This window comes from Brachionichthys hirsutus, chromosome 22 (assembly GCF_040956055.1).
Source record: "Brachionichthys hirsutus isolate HB-005 chromosome 22, CSIRO-AGI_Bhir_v1, whole genome shotgun sequence".
Classification (NCBI taxonomy): domain Eukaryota; kingdom Metazoa; phylum Chordata; class Actinopteri; order Lophiiformes; family Brachionichthyidae; genus Brachionichthys; species Brachionichthys hirsutus.
Genome location: NC_090918.1, coordinates 3,335,031 through 3,359,046, shown reverse-complemented (window position 1 = coordinate 3,359,046; position 24,016 = coordinate 3,335,031). Strand labels below are relative to the sequence as shown.

Sequence of the window (24,016 nt, the reverse complement as noted above, 5' to 3'; positions counted from 1 at the left end):
ATGGGTGAATGGAGGGATTCCTGAACACACCTGGCGATCCAGGACTCACCAGCCAATCACAACAAAGTGATCACTTCCCACTCTTAGTAGTAGACAAATGGCGTGGGGGGGTCCGCCGAGCTGGGTCTCACCATTGCAGCTAATCTGAGAAACACTCCGGACAAGTTTGGTAGAAAACGGTCGATATATATACACAATATAGACGTCAGGTACATTCTGCTGTACTATAAACAAATATTACTACTGGCCTTCAAAAAACCCAAATCAGTCAAACCTCATACAAAATGTTGCAGCGACTGCGGGGGGGGGGGGGGGTATCCGTTAATCACACAGAGCCGGTGTACGGTGAGGACAAACAGGAAATGAAGCTACTCTAAGAACTGATACTGCATGATATCAGCCCAGGAAGCGGCCGAGCAGCGAAGAGGCGGGGTTTGCTGGATCCAGAGTAATGGCAGCGAGGAGGCGGGGGTTGCTGGATCCAGAGCGATGGCAGCGAGGAGGCGGGGCGATGGCAGCGAGGAGGAAGGAGTGCCTGGAGGCGGGGCGATGGCAGCGAGGAGGCAGGAGTGCCTGGAGGCGGGGCGATGGCAGCGAGGAGGCGGGGCGATGGCAGCGAGGAGGAAGGATTGCCTGGAGGCGGGGCGATGGTAGCGAGGAGGCGGGGCGATGGCAGCGAGGAGGCTGGGGGCTCTATTTGTACGGCCGTAGGAACCTGGTGACTTTGGAGCGGAGCAGCTTGATGAAGGAGCGCGGGAACATCTCTTTGGACTCCTGCGCCGTGTACCTGAAGTAGTTCTGTGGATGGGCCAGCACATCAAACAGGGCCTTTATCAGCTTCTTATCCTGTAGGGAGGACGCAGGGGGGGGAGGTGAGTCCAATGGACCAATCAGAATGCTTGAAGCTCTCAGTAAACCACAACGAGGTCTGCAGTGGTCTCTTCAGTACCTTCAGGATATCCTGGTGGTTCTCGGAGGCGTAGAGCCGCCCATCTCGCACTATGTCCTCTATCAGCTGTTGGTAATCCTCTGCAAAACATCACAGGTAACGTTCTGGGCACGATGGGCAGAGGCGATGCTGGATGGAGCAGGTCAGAACGCGTGTATCTGAGCTGAGGCTTCCTTTACTCACCGTCGTAGGTGACGTACGGAACCTGGAAGCCTTTGCCGCTGTTGCCCTCGTTGGATTTAAACTGAATCCAGAGCTTGCGTGAGCGAGAGGTGAAGGCGATGGGCCGCTCATAGGTCTGGCACGTTTCATAGGTGGTAATGGAGGTGGGGAGGGCTGCGGGGAAACACAGGTGAGAGCACTTTCTAACAACAGACGGAGCTGCACTTCGTTTATCCCGTCTGAGCAAGTCGTCGATAGAACTTCCCCGTTGTTTTATTTTAACATGAGAAGGCGCGGGACGATTTAGCGTAACCAACCGTGGGGTTAAAATCCGATGAGCATACAAAAACTACAGAATAGATCAAGCCCATGATCTATTCACTAATATTAAGACCGAGCAGGATCACGAGAGATAGCGCCACATTGATTGATAATATATTTGTAAATCAAACTGGAATAAAGAGAAAGAGCGGACTTCTGGGAACAGAAATTACTGAGCAGCTGCTACCGAATCTGCTACCGAAGCTTGGAATACAAACTTTTAAATTATAACTGGCAAGAAATTCATGTTGGAAATGTCAATGACTCCTGTAATACAGTCTCGGAAATAGTTATGAATATTTACAATAACCTTTGTCCTCTCAAGCAGTCTAAGCTCTTGTCCTGAGTTAAGTCCTATTATTCCCTTTGCCGGTCCGTTATTCCTCGTGTTCCCTGTGGCTGCCGTTTGAGCGCGTTTAATTCTCGGCGGTGTATTTTTTGTGATTTGGACCGTGCCTTGTTTACTGCTCAGTCGTTCTCGAGTGAAGACTTAAAAAAAACGACTTCCATTTCGTGAAATCCGCCTCCTCGGCTCGGATCTGGTAATAAACCACACTGCCTTCTCACCGCTCTTCCTCATGACCAGCACATCTCCACATTCATCCTCGATAGGGAGGAAGATCTCGGGCACCACGATGAGAATTCGCCTCTTGTGTGCGGGATTGATGGTCCAGACACAGTCCACGTTGGACGGGTAGTCTCCGGGGTAATTGGGAGACTCGATGTATCCGGTGTATTCTCCCAGCTCACCGCCACACAGCTGATCTGAGGGTGCGATAGCAACATAGCTCCTTTAATAGTGCAGCATCGACTGCTAGCCTAGCCCTGAGGCATGCTCAGCATCCATCACTCGGGACTATTACAGATAGGCTACTCTAGAAGCAGGCTACTTTTGCAGTGGGAGACATTGGTGGCCCCGTCGAAGTCGGTGGTGGTGTTCCCCGGGCAGGTGATGCAGTAGTTCTGCCCAAACTCTGACTGGTAGCTTCCTGCCGTGCAGCGGATGCAGCGGTGCGTGCTGGAGTTGTAGTAATGTCCCGGGGCGCAGTGCACTGAGAGGGAACAGGGGCGGAGTCAGAGCATCACACGGCTGTGACATCATCCGTTACAAAACAGAGAACAAAGCCTGTGAAGGCGACTTCATCCTCTGCTTGTGCTGCCCGGACACGCATCACAAGCAGAGGAGGAGAAACACACAGTTTATAGGTGGAGGAGGGATTCTGGAATACTCGTAGCTAGTCCAGAAAGTTGTTCCAGTTGCTTCCAAACCAGGAAAGAGAACAGCATCCAAAGAAAGCGCTCAGAGAGCACAGACCTCCCCCAAGCAGCTCGTCCCCCTCCTAACTGGATCCACACCGTCCACATGGTGATCTGGATCAGCACCAGAAGGTTCTAGATTGTTCTTGCTATCTTTACACACCAACCATGAAAAGTCAAAGTGAATCAGAGTCGATGTGTATTTTTAACTGATTTTTGAATCCATAAATGGGTTTTAATGTTAAAATAAATAACAAATTCCAAACGTCATTCTGGATCCGATCCGGATAAAATTCGGTGGTGAAATAGAGACCCCCACCCTACGTGACTGTTTCAAATTCCATAAACATCGGTCAATAATCAACCGAGATATTGGCGAAAACATTTTGATGCTCCATTGACTGCATGCAATGTTACTGAACATTTCAAACTCGGCGGCGACAACGCTAAACTAAAGTGGCAGAAATGTGCCCCCCAGCAGACATAAAGAAACACACACTGTCTGACACACACACACACACAAACCCTCACCTTTGGCCTCACAGTCCCTGAAGGAGACCGAACCTTCATACTTGGTCATGAGTCCTCCTCCGCAGGGGAAGCACAGGACACGGCCTGGTTCTGGCTGGTAGGAGCCCGTCGGACACAGATGGCATGGTCGGAAGCCATCAGCTGAAAAATGACCTGCTGGACACTGACCTGAAGGGAGGATGGAAGACAGCCACTGGTTTTCTCTTTGATTCTCTTTCATCCCTTCCATATTTCAGGGAGCGGCACTTCTTTCCGACACATCTGGGACAAAATGTTCTAAGTGATTCACAAATTGTTGAGCGTTTCCCTCCGTGACATCAGCTGCTGATGCATTTCTCCTTTCGGCTCTCAAGGAGCCTGGAGCGGGGCGTGAACCGACACCGGTCGGCGTGTCTGTCCTCTCTATGCCGTTTGCCTTAATGGCTTAATAGGTGGTGCCAGACACAAGATGGCAGTAACGCTTTCAGTCCGGTTGACTCGATCAGGGATGGAATGTCGACACGGTGACTCACCGCCACACTGAGAGACATTCTTGGCACCAACAGTGCTTTGTCCTTCGGTGCTAGGACACGGCTCACAGGACAGCTGACCCACAGTGTCCTGGAATGTGCCAGTAGGACACTGGACACACTGCTCCTGCTCCCCACTGTAGAACGTCCCCACACCACAGCTCACTGAGGACAACGATAAGGGTGAGCACGACGTTCTCCAGCCGGACTCGGGCTTCTTCGCCAGCGTCGCCGTCGCTTACCGCACTTCCCGTCTTTGAGGACTTGTCCCGTGCTGCAGGCCTCGGACCCTTCTGGCGCCCTGGGCGGCTTCTGGGCCACCTCGTACTCCGTTCCAGAGAAGTGGATGTAGAACTGCTGCTTGTTGATGGACTTCCTGAGGGTCCGCATGGCGCTCTGCAGCTTCTGCTTCATCCTCTCCCGAACACAATCCACATTGCACAGGTCTGCCGATTGAAACCGATGAAAAAGACTATTGGACACCGTTCACCCTGAATGTTCTGCAATCGATTCTGATTGTATTCCAGGTTTGTTCCGATCAGAAATCCATGAGCATGCATGAAATGACCTTAGGTCTGCGTTCTAACCACAGACACAGACCTGTTACACGTATAATGACTGGCAGTTGTTATTGCGACATAAAGTATTACTTAAAGTACTATATTATATTATAGCACTGTACTTTACTGTATTAATAATCCTCCATAACAGCTACGTGCAGGAACTTCCCTTTCCCAGTCGTGCATTCATTCGGGTTCGGGTCCTGACAGCGTCTTTTAAGACCTTCATTAGATTTAGAATATATACTGCTAAGTGGAGTTGGGAAAACTCGGTAAGGAAAAAGCGTCCCACCTGAGGCTTCCTCCTCCTTCATCTCCATCTCGAACTCCGCTGTGATGTGGGAAACCTCTTTGGAGGGAGATTTACGTCCTCGACGGCGCTTCTTTGACGAGTCGCACTTGAGGTTGACAAAAGTCACTTGGCAGTCGTCCGTGCAGGGGAACTGGCCTCCTTCTGAAGGTAAAGAGCACGTTGAAGGAGGAGACAGAGACAGAGGAAGATCACGAGATTAATGATGGAGATGTGTCTGCGTTAACTTAATTATTCATCATTGCCTTAATGTGGGCGGTTATCGCATATTCTGGTGATCCAATACATTTTTTTTACCTCAAAAAATGGAGAATAAAATAATTGTTCCAATGCATTTATTAAATTACCTGCATAATCCTGTGTTTTAATAATGCCCTGGAAGGATGGGTGTTTGAGCTGCAGGTTTTGATCCGGTAGAACTCGGGTTCTTTACCTTGGAGGTTCTGCTTTGAATCTCTGTGCTTCTCCTTGTTACGGGGCCTCAGGTGACATTTGGCATCTTTAATCTTAAACCTGGCCTTTTGCTTGATGGGCGGAGCTAATGTTTCTTCATCGATTAAACAGGAAGAAGAAGAAAAACAGTTACTCAAAGTAAAATGCAGTACTGGGCAGCAGCGGGTGTTTAAGCAGCAGCATAAACTTCAGTCTTTTCTCTGCCCCATTAAACTGGATTCGGCGGGGCTTTGTCCTCGACGATGTGCCGAAATGGACTAAACCAACAACAGAGCTCCAATCAGCATCGAGGATGACCCGAGCAGAGGGAGCCGTTTCTTTAATGAAAGGCCACACGTCTCAGCATCCATGAAAAACCCTCTCAAAGTGTCAGATTAATGAGACAAGACAACGTGCTCGGGGTACTCTACCGACGCAGGTGGGTAGGACAGCCGTAGCGTTCCTCTTCTGAGGAGCTTTACCAGGTTGGACCGGCACGCCACAGCTCAGTGTGTAGCTGTTCTCTGAGTCTGTGGGAAACACGCACATTAGACTATAGACAGGATGACGGCTCATTGTGTACCAACGAACCTCTGACACGTGACCCGTGTGTTGTTGGGTTGTGTGTTTTACTGAATTGTGGCCATGGTAGAACCTACCAGGGGCAAACTGCCCCCCCCCGGCAGCAGAGCTCCTGGGGGTCATTAGGACTCACAAACTCCCCTGGGTGCTGAAGGAGCTTGTCCCTGCTTTTTGAGGATGATGCGGTCCTCTTGGCTTCATCGATTCGCAGCGAGGCTTTTAATTTAACGGTAAATGTACTTTCCAATCCTCACCTTTAGTCATGAGCTATAGGGTCAAAGCCCAATGAACAAGGTTGCGAGTACAAGCGGCCGGAATGATTTTCTTCCGTAGGGTGGCCAGGCTCAGCCTTAGAGAGAGGGTGAGGAGCTCGGACATTTAGTGAGGATGCCTCCCGGACGCCTTCCAAGGGAGGTGCTTTGGGCATGTCCATCCGGGAGGAGATCCCGGGGCTGACCCGGGGCACGTTGGAGGGATTGTAACACTCGGCTGGCCTGGGAGCACCTCAGGTTTCAGGCTCGTGGAAGTGGCTGGGGAGATCGCGGACCAGATCCGGACGAGCGGAAAACCACAACTGAATTGTGGCACAGTTCTGAGATCCAAGATACTTTTATAAACACGTGACCTTATGATCCTCCTGCATTAAGAAATGAGAGGGTGACTCTGAATCAGTGATGAGGACTGGAGGCCATAATGAAAGATCTATTGGTGCAGTTCATTCTATCAACATGAACACACACTCCCATTTCAACTCGGAAACGAAGGATGAAGCCTTCAGAGGTCGATGAACGTGTTATGATTAAACAAGAGTCTGGGACGCATTCAGCCACAGGAATGTACATCATGTCTCCCCCCCCCCTAGAATTAAGACACTCCGAAAAGACAGAAAAACAAATATTTCAGTTCATGCCTGAACGCCATCCATCACCCTCACACTTTGTCTGTCAAGTTAAACTGAGCGAGGGCCGCATTGCCTTGATGAAAGAATGTAATCGACTTACAGATGTGCTAAGTGCTATTGCAGGAGGAGAGGCTGGGGTGCCAGCCAAAGTGCTGGGATGGATGAAGCCAAGTCTGAGCGGAGAGCACCCTGAGGAGTCAACAAATAGAGCAACAAAGAGCAAGAGCTTCATCAAGAGTCGACCGTGTGGGAAGAGCAGATGCATACAGAGGTGCAACTGCAAGCTGGCACCATGAGAGGGCAGCAACGACTTGAGCATGAACTATAACCAGTCAGGGCTTTGGAGAGATGCTCAACAGAAGTGAAATTGTCCAACAGTCAGAGCATAGAGACATCCCAGAACAGGACCCAGTCGTCATCACAACAGCAGATATGCAGACAAGAGTGTCCAAAATGACGGACGGCTCCAGAGCCCAGAGTGGCTAACCCAAGGTCAGACAGTCCTCATCATGAAGGACCCCCACAAGGGAACAATGCCATTGAACTACCAGCCAATAACCTGCCTCAGCGCCACATGGAAGCTCCTATCAGGCAACGTAGCAGCTAAAATGAGCGTGCACATGGATCAATACATGAGCAGGGCACAGAAAGGGATCGGCAACAACACCGGGGGAGCCAAGCACCAGCTACTGGTAGGCAGGGCAGTCTCCAGAGAGGCGGGTCAACCTCTGCACCGCCTGGCTGGACTAAAGAAAGCCGATGACTCCATTCCACACACACGGATACTGTAGAACACCAACGGAACGCTAAGAACCTTCCTCCAGAATGCAATGAGGCCATGGAAGACAACTCTAGAAGCTAACTCGAAGCCAGTTGCAGAGGTGAGCATCAAGTGTGGCATCTACCTAATAGATACAGGTTATATATATATATATATAGTGCACCAGGGATCAGCTCTGAGCCCCTTTTTGTTTGCCATGGTGACGGATAGACTAAGAGATGAGATGAGGTGAGACAGGAAGCTCCTTAGAATATGATGTTTGCAGATGACATTGTGATCTGCAGTGAGAGCAGGGAGCAGGTAGAGGACAATTTAGAGAAGTGGAGGTCTGTGTACGTGTGTGTGTCTTTTGAGTGTGTGTGTGTGTGTGTGTGTGTTTGTACCTGCAAGGAAGAGGGCATTAGAGGGGCAGGAAAGCGAACACACTTCTGCCCCTCCATTTTTGGTGCAGGTCAGCTGGGCTCGAGGCGCTGGCTTCCCATTGGGCAGACACTTCAGCACCTCTGAAGAACAGAGTCGCATCACCATGACAACAACTTACACACACACACACACACACACACACACAGAGGTACTTACCGATGCAGTCTTTTTTGTTCCAGTGGAGTTTCTGGCCTGGTGGACACACACACTCGTAGCTGCCTTGCGTATTGATGCAGCCATGTTCACAGCTGCCGTTTCTGATGCTGCACTCATCAATGTCTGGGACACAACCGAGGAGACAGCCAACTTTTATATATTTAAATAACCCATTACAAATCAAATTATGTTGAGCTTTTGTCCCAAGTCAAAAAATGACATAGAGAAGTGGATAATAGTAAACCTTTCTTTAATTCTTTAAGGGTGAACGTGTTGCCACGGTTTCTTTTCCTTTTCCAGTCACAGTGCCAAAAAGTACCTTCAAACTGGTGGACAGGCTGATATCAAAAATGTATTTGGGAAAATAAACGACCCAGGGTTAGATTTAAAGTTCTGAAATCTCCCAAAGAAAGGGGTGTGGCCTGGCCGTTCTGGATTTAAAAGGTTATTGTTGGGAGTCCCAGCTCAAAGCTCTGGTTTCATGGATCAGGAAACAGATACAAAGTGGTTTCAGTTAGAGCAATGATCTTTTCCAGATAGACCAAGAACAGCATTGTTATTTAAGGACATAAAAAAGCAGCAAAAACTGAAAATACAGAATGAGTGAGTTAAATTTCCTTTGAGGGTATGAGAAAAGATGAGAAAACTATTGAGATTACTCCTTTCTTTATCAAGAGCATCTAAAATGCCAATCGTAGCAGATTCTCTACCTGTGCGACTCGACAGTGACTTCAACAGGTGGGCTGATAATAACAAACTAATCGTTTATGGGAATGCATCTACCTACCTAATAGAATTCCGATTCTTCCAATTACGTCAGTATCTAGAGAAACATTTAGAATCTGGAAAAGTTAGAGAACAGCCAGAAGATTTTGAACAATATTGGATAGAAGTGGTGCAGGACAAGAATGTTTTAATAAAGAGGATTTCTCTTGAATTAGAACTCAAAACAGTAATTGAAGACTCAGATTTGGAATATTCGTGGGAGGTGTGGCATAAATGTTTTAATAGTCCAAATTGGAATGAGTTTAGCTGGAAGTTAAGAATGAGATTTATTGAAACCCCAATCATTGTAGCCAGTTATAATAAAAGATAGAGCGCCCTCTGTTGGCGAAATTGTGGACAATTGGGTGACTTCTCCCATATATGCCGGGATTGTCCTTATTGGGAAAAAGTGAAGAAAGAAATTAATATGATTTAAAACTGGAACGTAAGGAATGTTTTTGTATTAATAAACGTTAAAAAAAAGAACAGAAAAGACTGATACACGTCACTGTTTTGTTGAAATATAAACTCATTCTGAATCTGATGGCTGCAGCACATTTATAAAGCGTTCAAAGTGGAATTGTGTCCTGTTCTGACTTCAGTTGGTCACCAGTCAGCGTTCTCTACTGTGGCTTCAGCAGCAGCCGTCTGCACACTCCTCACCTTTAAACGCTGCAAAGTGCTTCCCCTTTCAGACACACACACACACACACACACGCAGCGCACCTCGAGTGCGTCAACCGGCCGTGTGCAAGGCCCGTTTGCTGCCGCGTGTGCTTCTCTAATGCCAGACTCTCACCTCCACAGTGCGTGAGGCCATAGAGTATGTACCCCTTCTTGCACCAGCAGTCGAAGCTGCCCGGGTAGTTGATGCAGGTGTGGTCGCAGGTCCTCTCAAAGGAGCACTCGTCAATGTCTGGGGGGGGGGGGGAGACCAAAGGGACACGTGGGTGATGAGAAATACGGTTAAAATGGCACAGAGGAAGACCCAATCTGATTCACCTCCATACAGATGAATACAGATGTGCAACCAGTGGCCATAAGAGCGAAGTCCCGTGTTTGTTCACATGAAACGGCAGCGAAGCAGAACAGAGACGATGTGATGCAGGTTGGGGGCATTTTATTGAACATTCCTGGAGACCAAGCGTCAGGACAATTCAGTGTCTGTTGGTTGGCTGTAGTGAGTGCAGGAGGTACAGTGTTGATGCTGGGGTGGGCAGCATGGTGGTGCTGTGGGTAGCGCAGTTGTCTCACAGCAAGAAGGATCTTTCCGTGTGGAGTTTGTATGTTCTCCCCGTGTCTGCGTGGGTTTTCCAGGTTTCTCCCACCTCCAAAAACAGGGAATTTAGGTGAATCGATCACTCCGAATGATATCTGTGGGTGTGAGCCTGTGGTCGTACGATATGCTGGTGAAAAGAAAATGGATGGGTGGATGATGGATGGATGAACGGATGGATGATAGGTGGATGATGGATGGATGGATGATGGGTGGATGGATGGATGAAAGTTGTAGAAGTACAAAGGCCTGATCGGGCGCCAGCAGAGACCAGCCCTAGAGACGAGTCCTGCCTGTCCTCTAGAACAGGACACACCCAGAATGCATCTAGAACAGGACACGCCCAGAATGCATCTAGAACAGGACACGCCCAGAATGCAACTACAACAGGACACGCCCAGAATGCAATCAGTCATCTGAGGTTCTGTTCCAGAACCGGTCGGAGGGATGAGCCGTTTTTCACGTGTTGGGATGTCAATGGCATGTTTTGACACACCGGTGATGGACACCACGCACCCACGTGGCCGTCCCATTCATCACGGTGGACATGGAAGACATGAAGTCCACGCTGAACTGGGACAAACGCTCATCCTGTCAGACCAATTCAGAAACGTTCCCCTGCACTGACGCTCAGCTGGCCTGCATCCAGCATTACGTCAGCGTCTGTGCGAGCGTGAGCGCGCACGCCCGCCCGGCCACGTGTGTGCATACGCTCGTCCGGCACCGCGTATTATTAGCCTCAGGAATGCCGGCGAGCGTTTCAAGCCTACCTGCTTTATATCAGGCTGCTCTCCAGCTTTACGGGATTTACACAGGGCTAAAAATACAACATGCTATAATGGAGGAAGTTGTTAAGAGCCGGACGCCGGCGAGGTAAATATTCCAGGCAACCGTCCATGTGAGGACTCGGGAGGAACTGTTTGCAGCTGGATTTACATCAGCTGAGCCAGCCGCGGTTGAGGTAAGTTATCGAGAGCTGTTTAATGCAAGAGGAGCGTTTAGAAAATAAAAGCGTCTCTGGCTGTTCTGTGGTCAGCGTTTGAGCTTCCCTATCGATCTGCATCTATGATGCAACAAAGCATTTGTGGGAAGTTGTATGCAATTATGATGAATAATCGTCCCGTTTTTTTTACAGTTTTTGTAAATGCTCTCACGCCGTCACCATGAGGTATTTCTCTTATATCTCATATTCTCTGGTCAAGCTGAAGTAGGCCTGAAATTCTGCAGAAAAGGATGCCCAGTTCATCCAAAACACACACGCACACGCACACACACACATTATGATGATCCATCCCTTTATCTGAATGCACGGTAAGTCATTTCCTGCTTTCTGCCCCATCCTGCATTTCCCCTGAAAAGCGAAACTGTTGTCTGGAGCTTCTCATTCATTCAGCGTTCATGCAAAACGCTTGTAAGGTCGAAGCTTAGAATCAATTCAAATAAGATCCGTCATCAACGCCTGTTTATTTTGTGCTGACTGTGGGTGAAACAGGAAGAAGCCGGCGGCGGCGGCGGAGAGTCGCTGACCTTCACACGTCCGTTCATCAGTGAGCAGCTTGTGGCCCTTCTGACAGCTGCATTCGAACGAGCCCACCGTGTTCCTGCAGAAGTGATCGCATCCGCCGTTGTTCTCCTGGCACTCATCGATATCTGGGGGGGGGGGGGGGGATAAAAAGACTGCATCAAAGCCGGCCCCTGATTGGTCCATCTGGCCATCAAATATTCACCCTGTGTCTGTGTGGCCACGGTAAAATGTTCCAGAAACACGCTTGCTGCACAGATGTGCCTGAGGCTGCTCCCAATGAAGGGCCGCTCTAAAGGTGCTGCGCTCATCCCGTTCAGTGTAAGTTAAATACTCAGTGCCGTTTCAGCGTGTGGACCTGGACCAGGGTCAAGAGGAGGTAAGAAGAGCACAGGGCGGTCCAGCCAACACAAGCTCCCACGTAGCCCCCGGTAGCGTGGCGGGAGCCCGTATAAACCGGTCGGTAGCAGAGACGGGGTAAACTCAGGCCTCCGTGGCCCCAGCCCAAGAGCTGCAGCAAAAATGGAGTAAGCTGCATTTCCCCGTTGCGCCGTGTCAGCGGCCTTTTAAAGGGGTTGTCCCGCCGTCTGAAGCATTCCCCTTCTGCCCACATCGTCTCCGCTCTAATACCGATGTAGAAACGGCGGATACCAGCTTCCTAATTATCGCGGCAGCACGAAACCCTGACAGGAACGCAGCCTCTGCCCTTAATGGCCCCCTCTGGGGACAGCTAAGCCTTATAACAGGGGATGTAATTAGCTTTAATGGCGCTTAAATAAGCTTTGAGTTTAAATAAACACGTTAACATCTTGAAACAATAACGTTCGGAGAGACGAGACAAAAATCAGACCGAAAATAACAAAAACTAGGAAAGCATTTAAGAGAGCACAGACCTCCGCCAAGCAGCTCGTTCCCCTCCTAACTGGATCTACACCGTCCACATGGTGATCTGGATCAGCACCAAAAGGTTCATTGGTGTCTTTATATGCCAACCATGAAAAGCAAAAGTGGGTATTTGTTCAGGCATTAAATGATCGCAAAGCGTAATTCTTTTTAACAATAAACATGGAAGCATGTGGGCCAAGTGAAACTCCAAATGTTGCACGACAATAAAGCAGCTAGCCACGTTTGCCTGGTTCGGCCGGAGCGGACGCCACCGGCGAAGCTGCAGTCACGTCACACTGGATCAGTGAGCCCCAGAGAAACGTAGCAGCACCTGGAGGCCCTGAACATGGAAGCGCCGCTACAGGGACAGCATCAGGGTGGACGGCGGACGCCGCCAACCATCCAGTTCATCAAAACACAAATACAGAAACTAGACAGAATCTTTTTTTTTAGGTCATTCCCCTTCTCCGCAAAAGACAAAAATCTGTTCTTGATTTCGTGATTAATTCCGATAAGCAACAAATAATGCAAATAATGTTTCAGGAATGGACCATCGCATCGTGAAAGCTTCATTAAGGCAAAGAGAAACGACGACATGAGCTTTAGTCTCACTTCTGAACTAAAACAAAGCAATTTAGTATATCCATGTTAAGTGTGTGTGTGTGTGTGTGTGTGTGTGTGCGTGTGTGTGTGTGTCTATATAGCTGGATGGATTTGACAAACGAGTGATCTGCGTTGTACTCGTATGTCAAGGCGTTGCTGTGTTTAGCCATTGTGATACACATTATGCTCCATAATATATTTATAATGGAACTGCATTGAACTTTACTTGGATGCATCACATTACCTTAACCTTGCAATATATTCTACAACATAAAATATTGCAGCACACTATGAGAAGCTGAGGCTCATAGTGGACGGACATCGGTCCCGAGCGGTTCCTCGCCGCCTCCACCGTCTGAAGCGTTCTATTAACGCTCCTCTTTTATACGATCTGAAAACACAATGAACATTTGAATGAACTCGTCTGTTTATCTCTTTTGTTCGAGGCCCGTTAGTCGGAATGTCGTCGTGCGTTTGTTCGTGCACTCGGGTCTTTTCAGGTAGAGGAGGAATTCCGGCCAGTGGGAACGTGTTTCAGGTACAAATACACAGTACACCAACAATATGCTAGTATCGTACAAGCACAGGACGCACATATCCGACCTCAGGTGACCTTTTCGTGTGCACAAGACATGACTAGCATGTAACGGTAATAAATTAACATGAACAGAAACTCCTCCGACCTCCAGCGTGCACCTTGTAATCAGACATCTGGAAACCGTTAACAAAAACCTTCCCCTCTCTCCTGCAGTCTTTCTTTCTCTCACCCGTGTGCCAGCATGAGCGCCTCCTCGGGGGGGGGGGGACTGGCTCGTCAGTCAGCACAGATGAAAAGGCTTTTATCAGGCCGCTGGGATTTAAACATGCCCTGTATGGTTTATAGTGAAGTGATTCTGATAGGCAGACATGACAGGTCACATCCCACCGGCTGTAGAGGGAGACGAGCGAGCGGCTCGTCTCCAGCAGACTGCTCACTGAGGCCAGAACGGAACGACTGCATCCAGTAACAGCCAGTACACGGTCGGCACCAAGACACGCCCACTCAGACACATGCATGAAAGGCTTTCAGACGGCGCTATTGATTGTCTGACTTGCTGCCACGGCCTCTGTGGGCTGTTGCTCAGGTTACAAGAAGAACCTGGGATTTACTGAAGGCTTAATAAAAAAAAGGGCTAAAGTTGCTCAAAAAGAGAGAAAAGCAGAGAAATCCGTCGCAACATTTAACACTCCAGGGAAATAATTAAGCTTAAACACTGGATTTAAGTACTGCAATTGTATTCTAGTCTATTACAGAATAACTGTGTAAGCTACTGTGACTAATAAGCAGGTTTCATGTTGCCTTGTATGGCACTGAATGGTGCTGTTGGCTTTAGTAGGCCATATATTGAGGATTTAACTACAGTTTACACTGTAAAAGAAAAAATAGGCAATTTAATGACAAAAATGTGACCAGTATTATAATTTTAATTTGTCTTTTTGAGTATAAATAACATCCCGTAAATAAAAAATGAAAACATTTGAATGTAAAGATTATGGCCTTAAATCATTCAGATTTAATCTGTTGATTTTGCAGGCCGTCTGCCTTTATGTGGTTTGTGTTGTTCTCATTGCCGGCTTGACAGATACTGATCGCTCTTTGTCTCTCCCCTCCACTCAGCACTGGCCCTCGCTCCGGGATTTATGAAGCCTGGGGGGGGGGCGGATCACTGCCACATTATGTGGGCGGAGCACAGCTGGACCGCACCTCCTTTACATCTCATCTATACAACGATAAACTGAACACTCTTCATCTTTCCACTACTGTAAATGTGCGGTTGTGTCCGGACCACACATCAGCCGGGGAGACGGAGTGGAAGTTTTCCCACAGGCTCTACGCTCTTCCACCGTGCGGCCAGAAGGGAACAAGCCAGTTCCCCTTATTATTTGAGTCTTCCCCTTTTTTTGTCAGGTCTTGTTAACTATTATGTTCATTTGGTTAATAGTTACAATAAATGCTTAAACCAGGGGGTTTTGACTGTTTTTGAAGTCTGATTCGTTGCATTGGCAGCTTGGAGGTGCTGCATGCTGCGTGTGCTGCATGCTGTGTGTGCTGCATGTTGCGTGTGCTGCATGCTGTGTGTGCTGCATGTTGTGTGTGCTGCATGTTGTGTGTGCTGCATGCTGTGTGTGTTTGAGAGAACGACGGGCCAGAGAGGACCTCGCTGTTCAAAGATCTCAAAGTCTGGCGTTGACGCGGTCTCACACACCTACATGCCACATTCTAAAACTGCCTGACACTCCTCTTGCAAGCAAGCACACACGTACACACACACACACACACACACACGCGCAATCACAATATGAGTTTACACAATAATATTTTGTTACTCTGGTTTGGCTCAAGAATAGGTTCACTAATTCATCCCTTCGGTCATTCATACAAATGAATTTGTTACTCAAATTTAAAATTGTTCTCATCAATTCCCGATGCACAAAGAGCGTGGCGGAGAAATGAAAGCCACAGTACTACAGTACGCATGGTCCGAGTACTGTAGTACTGCAAAACCAGACTTGACACCAAGCGCACCACATTTTCATCTGATCACTGACCTTTGCAGGTTTTGCCATCAGGCTGCAAAGTAAATCCCACTGGGCAGCTGCAGCGCACCCCAGTGGCCGTGTCTTTACATGTCCTGTCGCAGCCCCCGTTGTTCACGGCACAGGTCTCTACAGTCAGCGGGACAGAGACGGAGAAACAGAAAGAAGGCGATGCCGTTAAGATGTGAAAGGCAAAGCGTCGGAAAACGGCACAGTAGACTATTATGCATTGTTGTACACACAAGTACAGGAATTACATCAGGACACGTCAGTTCTCATAGCTTTGTCTACCGTGGACAGCAATGCAGTATTACCAGGCGAAAATACATGAGATATGTTGATATGGGGGGGGGGGGGTTTAGAAAGTTTGGCCGAAAGGTCGGTCCTGTTTCCAAAGATGAAAATAAAGCAGTCCAACAAAAAGAAAAGAAAAGAGAAGAAGGTTAGAAGATAGAAAAACAAAAGTGGACTAACTCGTATATCTCCCTTCAGAAAAATAAAATGTTCTTGTACTCGGTGCTGATCAGGTTGACTCGGACTCGGAGCTGATCCCAAAGCAAACACGGGCTCATGGCCGTCGTGGCTCACCTGCCCAGACACTGTTGCTTCAGCAGGGCTCTGCACGCGCTGCCCAAACGGACCTGGAGAAGCGCTGACGGAGCGGAAATTCAATGTTGACTTTTTGAAAGGGATTCAATAAAACAATAAATCTATATTTAATGAGGGTATTTTATTCAGTGACTCTTCTGCTCTGCTCTCTGGAGCATTTCATTTCAATAACTCCAGAGGAAATTGACGTTCAGCATATCGTACATCCTGGTACTGGTTGCTGGTTGTTCCCGTTTCGTTTCGTACGTCCCGCTCCTCGTAGGCCATTCTCAGCAGGTACATTTAGTCTTCGTCCCGCTCCTCGTGGGTCATTATCAGCAGGTACATTTAGTCTTCGTCCCGGTCCTCGTGGGTCATTCTCAGCAGGTCCCTGTTCCACTAGCACCATGGAAGTCCCTGTTCCACTAGCACCATGGAAGTCCCTGTTCCACTAGCACCATGGAGGTCCCTGTTCCACTAGCACCATGGAAGTCCCTGTTCCACTAGCACCATGGAGGTCCCTGTTCCACTAGCACCATGGAGGTCCCTGTTCCACTAGCACCATGGAAGTCCCTGTTCCACTAGCACCATGGAGGTCCCTGTTCCACTAGCACCATGGAGGTCCCTGTTCCACTAGCACCATGGAAGTCCCTGTTCCACTAGCACCATGGAGGTCCCTGTTCCACTAGCACCACGGAGGTTCCTGTTCTACTAGCACCATGGAAGTCCCTGTTCCAGCAATCCGGATACCCGTCTGGATACAAAAAAAATCTAGATTTTCCCATTTACTTATAATGGACATTTTTTCATCTTGTAAAATCTGCATTCAATTCATTCACCAAAAGTCCCAGTCATAAAGGGGTCCGATATGAACCACCATGAAACATGTCTTCTGGATCTGAGCCAGAATGAGGTCAGGAACAAATATAACATTTTAACATTAAAACCCATTTATGGATTCAAGAATCAGTTAAAAATACGCATCAACTCTGACTCACTTTGACTTTTCATGGTTGGTGTTTAAGATACCAAGAACAATCTAGAACCTTTTGATGATGATCTGGCATTAGCAGTTTTATTCATCTTTTTTGACTGCTCCTGCTCTGTCTTGCTATCGCTTTCCTAACATCTCCTTGTTTTGTCTCCCCTCCGACCTGCCATTCTCTCTCTCTCTCTCTCTCTCAACCCAGCCGGTCAGACAGATGGCCGTCCATGAGCCTAGGTTCTGCCTGTTAAAGGGAAGTTTTTCCTTGCCTCCGTTGCCAAAGTGCTTGCTCTTGTGGGTCAAGTTGGGTTCTGTCTTGCCTCCGTCTCTGTTTGGAGACGGAGGCAAGGAAAAGCTTCCCTTTAACAGGCAGAAGCCTTGGACAGAACCTAAGGCTCATAGTGGACGGCCATCTGTCTGGACCGGCTGGGTTGAGATCAATCTCACAGCCTTAATCCCTAAAACTTTCTAGCCGTCATTTGTTTTTGCACCTAAGATCCGTTTTCTTTGTCTCAAATGTCCGTCTCTCTCTCTCTGGAGACCGGGGACAGACAGCAAGCTATTTGAACTGAGAGACAATCCATCATGCCGGCAGCCTGTAGGTTGACATCAGACTTCTGTCCATTCCTCTTCGGGCTCGCCGCTGTGGATGTGGGTGTCAATGAGTATTATTTCACTAACTAAAGACTAAAGCTCATTCCCGCCGCCTGCACAGGGGCGGACAGCCAATGAGATGTGAGCTGACCTGATGTTTACAGGTCCGAGTGATTTACACTGTGTACAGTAGGCCCTGTCATTAGCTTAGGGTAAGCACAGGACTGCTCAGAGCGGCTTTCCCCCCCCCACCTCAGCCCCCCGGGCCGGCCCGAGCAGCGAACACAGACACACCACTGGCCCTGATTGATGTGTTGGACAAGCCCCTCGTACCTCCTCCAGCACCCTCTACAAAATGATGCAGCCTAATGCATATTTCATTAATCGCCTGGAGTGTGTTTGAATGTTGTAGTTGGATCAATGCAGAATATTTCTTGTTTAATTGCCAATTATTGTTTAATTTTATTCCAATCGAGCTTTCTGTTTATGACATCGCTCTTAAAAAAATTGGGTACCGGTATCTATGTTATTTTCAATATTTGAAAGGGGGAAAAAAGTCGACAATGCAAAGGATTGTTCATAATACGAATAAAAGAAAAACAATAAAACTAATATTTGTGATTTATTTTAAATAAAAATATATTTGGGGATTTTTGATTTCTTACCCATATGAGCGATTTAGATCAACACCTACGTAATTTTTCACCCTTAGAATATTCTAATGAGCCTTGTTTGAATTTTACATTTAATAAATAAGATACAATGAATGAGTTTATGTCGCTAAAGTGGTTTCCCAGCTTTCTGTCAAGCTACGTCTCTCACTAGCTGCAGCTTTCAACGTGATGGGATTGAAATCCTCTTCATTATGACAGCAGGTCCATCTACCTCCAAAAATGTTGAACTACTCCTTTAAGCATCATCTAAAAATGCCGTCTTCATGGCTGAGAATTTCCCAAAGATTACAGGATCATTTCTTTACCGTCTTATTTTGTTTCCAGGTTTGTGCAGGATGGTTAGCATCGTTGAGAATAATTTGTTGCTGCCACTGCCAGGGTTTGTTTGTCCGTCCGTCCGCCCGCCGTTAGCAACATAACTCAAAACGTTCTGGTCGGTTCATGATGGAATTTTCAGGAAATGTTGGGAATGCTCCCATGAACAGATGATTGCCTTGTGGTGATGATCCAGAAGAGATACTGGATTATGAGGGATCAGTTTGAAATGTTTGGTAACATTGCAGTCAATTGGGAGCTTCAAAATTTGTACCTTAATATCTCGGTTGATTATTGAAAAATAAAATGTACATTAAAAACCTCATTTTTGGATTCAAGAATCAGTTAAAAATACACATCAACTCTTATTCACTTTGACTTTTCATGGTTGGTGGATAAAGATACCAGAACAATAGATCTAGAACCAGATCACCATGTGGACGGCGCCGATCCATTTAGGAGGGGAACGAGCTGCTTGGAGGAGGTCTGTGCTCTCTGAGTATTTTTTCTAAATTCAGAATAAATCGGAATAAGTTGATTATCCTGTGCATGTATTGATTTGAATATCCCCAAACAACTTCAGAATTACTCAGACTGTTTTGATTAACACACATAAATTAATTATTATTATTATTATGTGTAGTTTATTCGTTCTTTGTAGGTGATTAAACCCCCCTTTTAAGCGCTCCAATTGCAGGTAAATGAGGAGGGAGTTAACAACAAATTTAAGGTGGGGAGATGACGGGGAAAAAAAGCCCCAAGCATATGCAGTTCTCTATTTTGGAGCCTGAACGAGGGCAACAACTTCGTGTGTAAGGATTTCACTGTCAGCGTGGGGGCGGGGGAGGAATGAGTAGGACGACACGTCCATCACCCCGACTTCCATGGAAATGCTGAGCGCGGCAGAGCGCCCTTTTCCTGGAGGAGGACACACGCTCTATTGATTAAAGCTGGAGCGCATCAGAGAGACGCCCATGTGCTCTGTGTAAACTACAGCATCCCGCCAAGTAACAAAGGCTGCACTGGCGTGGAGAGGCGAGAGGAGCGCCATCGCCTCTCAGCACGTTTGGCCCTTCATAGGCACCTAAACCAGCCGTCACTCGGCGCCGCTCCGGCCTGTAATCACGCTGTGTGGACACACCTGCTGTACGTGCACACACAATTACACACATGTCAGCTTGGCTACATCTGTTCTGGCTTGATGGTTTATTTGGAATCCGGGTCCACTGCCACTGCCGCTCCACCGAGACTCTCTGTGGACACTTTGCTCACACATGTCCGACACCTGGCTCCAGATAACTTGGCACCATCGCATAACATCAAGTCTATACTCCCCCCCCCCCCCCCCCCTCCGTCTTCTCTTTGCTCTTTGTGTCCCGCGTTACTTTCTCCATCCTAACTTCATCTCAGCATTTCCTTTATCATCTTGGAGATGTGTGCTACTAATGCAGCGCTAGGAATAAAACTTGCGCTGCATACAAGCTGCATTCAACAGCAATTTTGCTGCTAAGAATGATCCCATTGTTTCCCTTGTTTCTCCATCTCTCAGGAATGAGAGAGATGGATCGTCAGCAGCTTTTATCCCAATGCAAGGTTTACACAATAAACTAATAATAATGTAACTCTGGAACTGTGTCAGGATGAGGAAAGTGCTGCTCTAACAGGAGTTGAGGCAGGATTTATTGGGGAAAAATAAAATACTGTGCTAAAAAGAAATCAATTGAGGAGGGTCGAAGATAGGAAAGTAGAAAGGGGACAATGTCTGCCCCTAAAAAACAATTCTTCACTCTTCATCAATGGCGAGAACCTGGTGAAATGAAGCGCGTATGCAACATGGGTTCATCGACTACAGGGCGTATACAGTTCATCAGTCTGGGGCTCCAGATGTAACCTGGGCTCAGATGCACCTCTGTGTTAGAAAGAAAACTAAGATGGAGTTGAACAGAAGTGTATGAAAACTGTGCTTCAGAAAATACAACAATAAAAATTAGTTGAACCTGATTGATCAAGTCAGAGAAAAAAAAAATACTTTACTGAACGAAAGATGAAACATTTTAAATAAGAAGAGGTAGTGCGCCGTCTGTCGTGTCTTCAAACCTCTGATAGCATCTCTAAATAGCAACAGAATGGACCGATCTGTTTCGATAGGTCCTTCCCAACATGCAGCCTCCTGAGTTTATTCCACGCAGACAAATAGAGAGCAATACTCGAGTACTTTGGTCTAATGCTTCACTTCAATCCTCCCACCGAAAGGAGAGAAGATCCTGAGGGAGGAGCAAAAAAAAAAAAAAAAGGTTTTCCAACCTCTCAATTTAACCTTGTTTGGACAAGAACTGAAGACGGGGACATTCTCGTGTTGTAGTTCTGCAAATAAGGGGTGAGCTGGGCTGTAATTTTTATTTTTTTTAATCATTTTCTTTGCTCAGAATGTATCTTGATTTTACAAAATGGGTGAACTAAAAGGATGGGGATGGCAAGAGGTGTGAAAAGAGCAGTAACTGTTAGTCAGTGAGAAAACCTTACAGCCATCCAGAAATAATGATAATGATAATAATAAAAGGAAAAGCTTTTTTCTCCTCCGTTTTCATCCAGGCTTATCTGTTGCAGCGACACTGTGGCTGTGGGACTACACATCAACGTTTTACCAAAATAAAAGATGAACAAAATCAAGACTGTTAGAGGAGGACGGAGAGGAACGGAGAAGAGTGGAGTCGGGGAATACAAGCACAAGCGCCATGGCAACACATAGAAAGAGGAAGAAAAGAGTTACCCATAAGTAGCCGCCGTTTCACCCGCTTGTCCACATCAGCTAGTGACGTGGCATTGAACTCAGAGCTCTCAATTGCAGCCTCATCTTTCTCTAAAACACAAGTGACAAGGGGACAAACAGTGAGCAGCAGGTTAATGAGAAGCCCAAATGACCAGACCTTCAGCCCCTCTTGGCATTTGAGCAAAAACCAAAGCCAAGAAGCAAGAAGCGATGAAGAAGTGCCGAAATCCCTGTTAGAGTGTTAATCCCCAAAATGGAAAAAACATAAATCCTCAGAGCAAACAAAAGAAAACAAATGAAAATGATCGGAATCGCTAGGTAGGCAAGTGGGTAGGTAGAGAAGGGAAGGGGAGGAGGGAAGGGTTAAAAAAGAAAGGCAGAGGTGTGGGGTTTGGGGGTTGGAGCAGGATCGGGGTGAATGTTAAGGGGGATTTTAATTCCGATGTTTCTGCCTTCCATATCAAACAGCCACATGATTCCACTGCATTAAGATGGAGAAGGAAGACACGATAGAGAGGGAGGGGAAGACACATGCCCGACATTCCTCAGACAGGGTGACTCAAACGTGGGCGCAGAGGAAAAAGATGAGGAAAAAGAGGATGATGAGGACAAAAAAAAGGGGGGGGGGGGGGAGTATGGTGCAGGGACGCGAGACATGCGGTCAAACATGAGGAGGACGCATCAAACGACAGGAGGGTAGAGGATGAAGACTGAAATGTTGACCAGAGCAGGGACAGAGAGAGGGATGAAAGGAAGTATATGAGGTAAGGAGGGGTGCAGACGCTGAGAAAAAGGGGGGGGGTTGAAGGAGGTCATGCGGAGAAATAAGGAGGAGGTAGTCTGGGGCAGCGCTGGTTGCCTGTTTGTCTATGGAACACATCACGACTGCCTGTAACAGTCAATGCTGGAAAAACCAAGTTCCCAGAGCTGTGTGTGTGTGTGTGTGTGTTGGGGGGGGGGGGGGCACGAGGGGTTGGCGGTTTGAGATCCCTGTTAGAAGGGCCACGTTACGATGAACGTAAGAATGTGACGTTAGGGCTTCATGGGAGTGGGAGGCGGCCTTTCACCGTCGCCTGAATGAGCATCGCCCTGTGAATGGAGGCCTCTAGCTGCAATGCTTTGATGCATACACTCTGTCCTATGGCATGGTGGGGGGGTGGGGGGGGGGGGGGCACGATGGGGCAATTAATGTCCCTTCCATTCCCCGTTTTCGCTCAGGCACTTGATGGACAAAGTGAAGTGCGCTTAATGATGAATGGGGGCTTTCTCGTGCTCGGCTAACTCAGAGAATGTGTGTGTGAGTGTTGAATCGAAGGCTTGCACCAACCGGTTGATTGAGTGCACGAGAAAATCTGTCAGAGCTAATGTGTGTGTGTGTGTGTGTGTGTGTGTGTGTGAAGGGATATGCAAGACAGGTCAAGAAGGGGTTGGAAAAGAAAGGTTCCACTTGCTCCTAAAGAGAGACTATGGGACTAAGCAGTTGTTTGAAGGCCCACAGAGAGGGGGGGGGGGGGGGCAGTCCTACTCTTCACGAGGAGGGAGGGAAGAGTTAAACCACTATGCAAAACTACAGCTAGGAAAGAAAAAACAACGCACCGGAAGGAAACAGAAAGACCAAAAACAACAATGATAAAAATGTATTGCAATTCAAAAAAGGACAATGAAAAAAAGGGGGGGGGGACCTTTGAAATGCAGTGCAGGTTCTCCCCCGTGCAGCTGGACCAGAGGACAAACACAGAGGACAGATTAGTGAAAGAGGCGGTGGAAGACAAACGAGTGGCACATGCAAAAGAAATGGCATGTTTAAAGAGTGGAGAAAGGTGAGCAGGGCAGGCCCCCGTCTCTAAGGTGTATGGGGCAGGTAACGGGACTTATGGGGGGGGGGGGGGTGTTGATGGCTTTTAGCTTTTCAACAACTAGGCTGTCCTTTGTGTTTGGGGTGGATGAGGCGGTAGTGAGAGAGGTACAGAAGGAGGAGGTTAGAAGGTTTGTATTTGTGGGACATTCAAATAAGATCAGGCTGCAATAGAGATGTCTGTTTTTTCACCGCCGAGTCTAACGTGTGCCCCCCCCCCCCCCTCCTCCCCACTCAGGCTCACTATTTCCTCTTTCCTCTATTTGTCCTTTGAATACACCTGATTTGAGTTTAACGTGGATGCTCAGACAAGACAGGCAATCAGGTACCGTCCAGAGGGACAGCGCTACGTCCAAAGGGTACAAGAGACAGAGGTCCTGTCTCTGGCCAGGGAGAACAGAGAGGGAGAAAGAGAGAGAGAGAGAGACACGCAGGACATTGGGAGAAGAAGGTGAGAAGGCGTCCCACTCCGCTTCCTCCTCCAGGGTGTGTTTCACTCCTTCAAATGAAGCTGCAAAGAAATGGGATTATGGGCAGTAAAAACCTGTCACTGCCAGAAAAGAGAGAGAGAGAAAGAGAGAGGAGGGAGAGAAGGAGGGAGAGAGAGAGAGAGAAAGAGAGGGAGAGAGAGATACAGAAAGGGGGAGAGAAAAAGAGAGAGAGAGAGAGAGAGAGATAAACAGTCGATAAGGCAGCACATCAACATGACATCAGATTATTGTGTGTCGCAGCA

The 24,016-nt window shown here is 47.7% G+C and overlaps 1 protein-coding gene across 1 annotated transcript in view; it reads right to left on the bottom strand.

Annotated features, from left to right (window-relative positions):
• Positions 1-693: 693 nt before the first annotated feature.
• Positions 694-24,016, bottom strand: part of scube1 (signal peptide, CUB domain, EGF-like 1) — a 52,213-nt gene continuing 28,890 nt past the window's right edge. Inside the window, exons 6-22 of the mRNA XM_068755502.1 lie at positions 21,429-21,518; positions 15,515-15,631; positions 11,443-11,565; positions 9,439-9,555; positions 7,875-7,997; positions 7,679-7,798; positions 5,463-5,561; positions 5,033-5,146; positions 4,582-4,740; positions 3,972-4,175; positions 3,733-3,894; positions 3,221-3,388; positions 2,323-2,484; positions 2,000-2,197; positions 1,133-1,285; positions 950-1,029; positions 694-846 (exon numbers count right to left, since the gene is read on the bottom strand). Coding sequence (XP_068611603.1) covers positions 694-846; positions 950-1,029; positions 1,133-1,285; positions 2,000-2,197; positions 2,323-2,484; positions 3,221-3,388; positions 3,733-3,894; positions 3,972-4,175; positions 4,582-4,740; positions 5,033-5,146; positions 5,463-5,561; positions 7,679-7,798; positions 7,875-7,997; positions 9,439-9,555; positions 11,443-11,565; positions 15,515-15,631; positions 21,429-21,518 — 2,342 coding nt within the window. The remainder of the gene's footprint in view (positions 847-949; positions 1,030-1,132; positions 1,286-1,999; positions 2,198-2,322; positions 2,485-3,220; positions 3,389-3,732; positions 3,895-3,971; positions 4,176-4,581; positions 4,741-5,032; positions 5,147-5,462; positions 5,562-7,678; positions 7,799-7,874; positions 7,998-9,438; positions 9,556-11,442; positions 11,566-15,514; positions 15,632-21,428; positions 21,519-24,016) is intronic.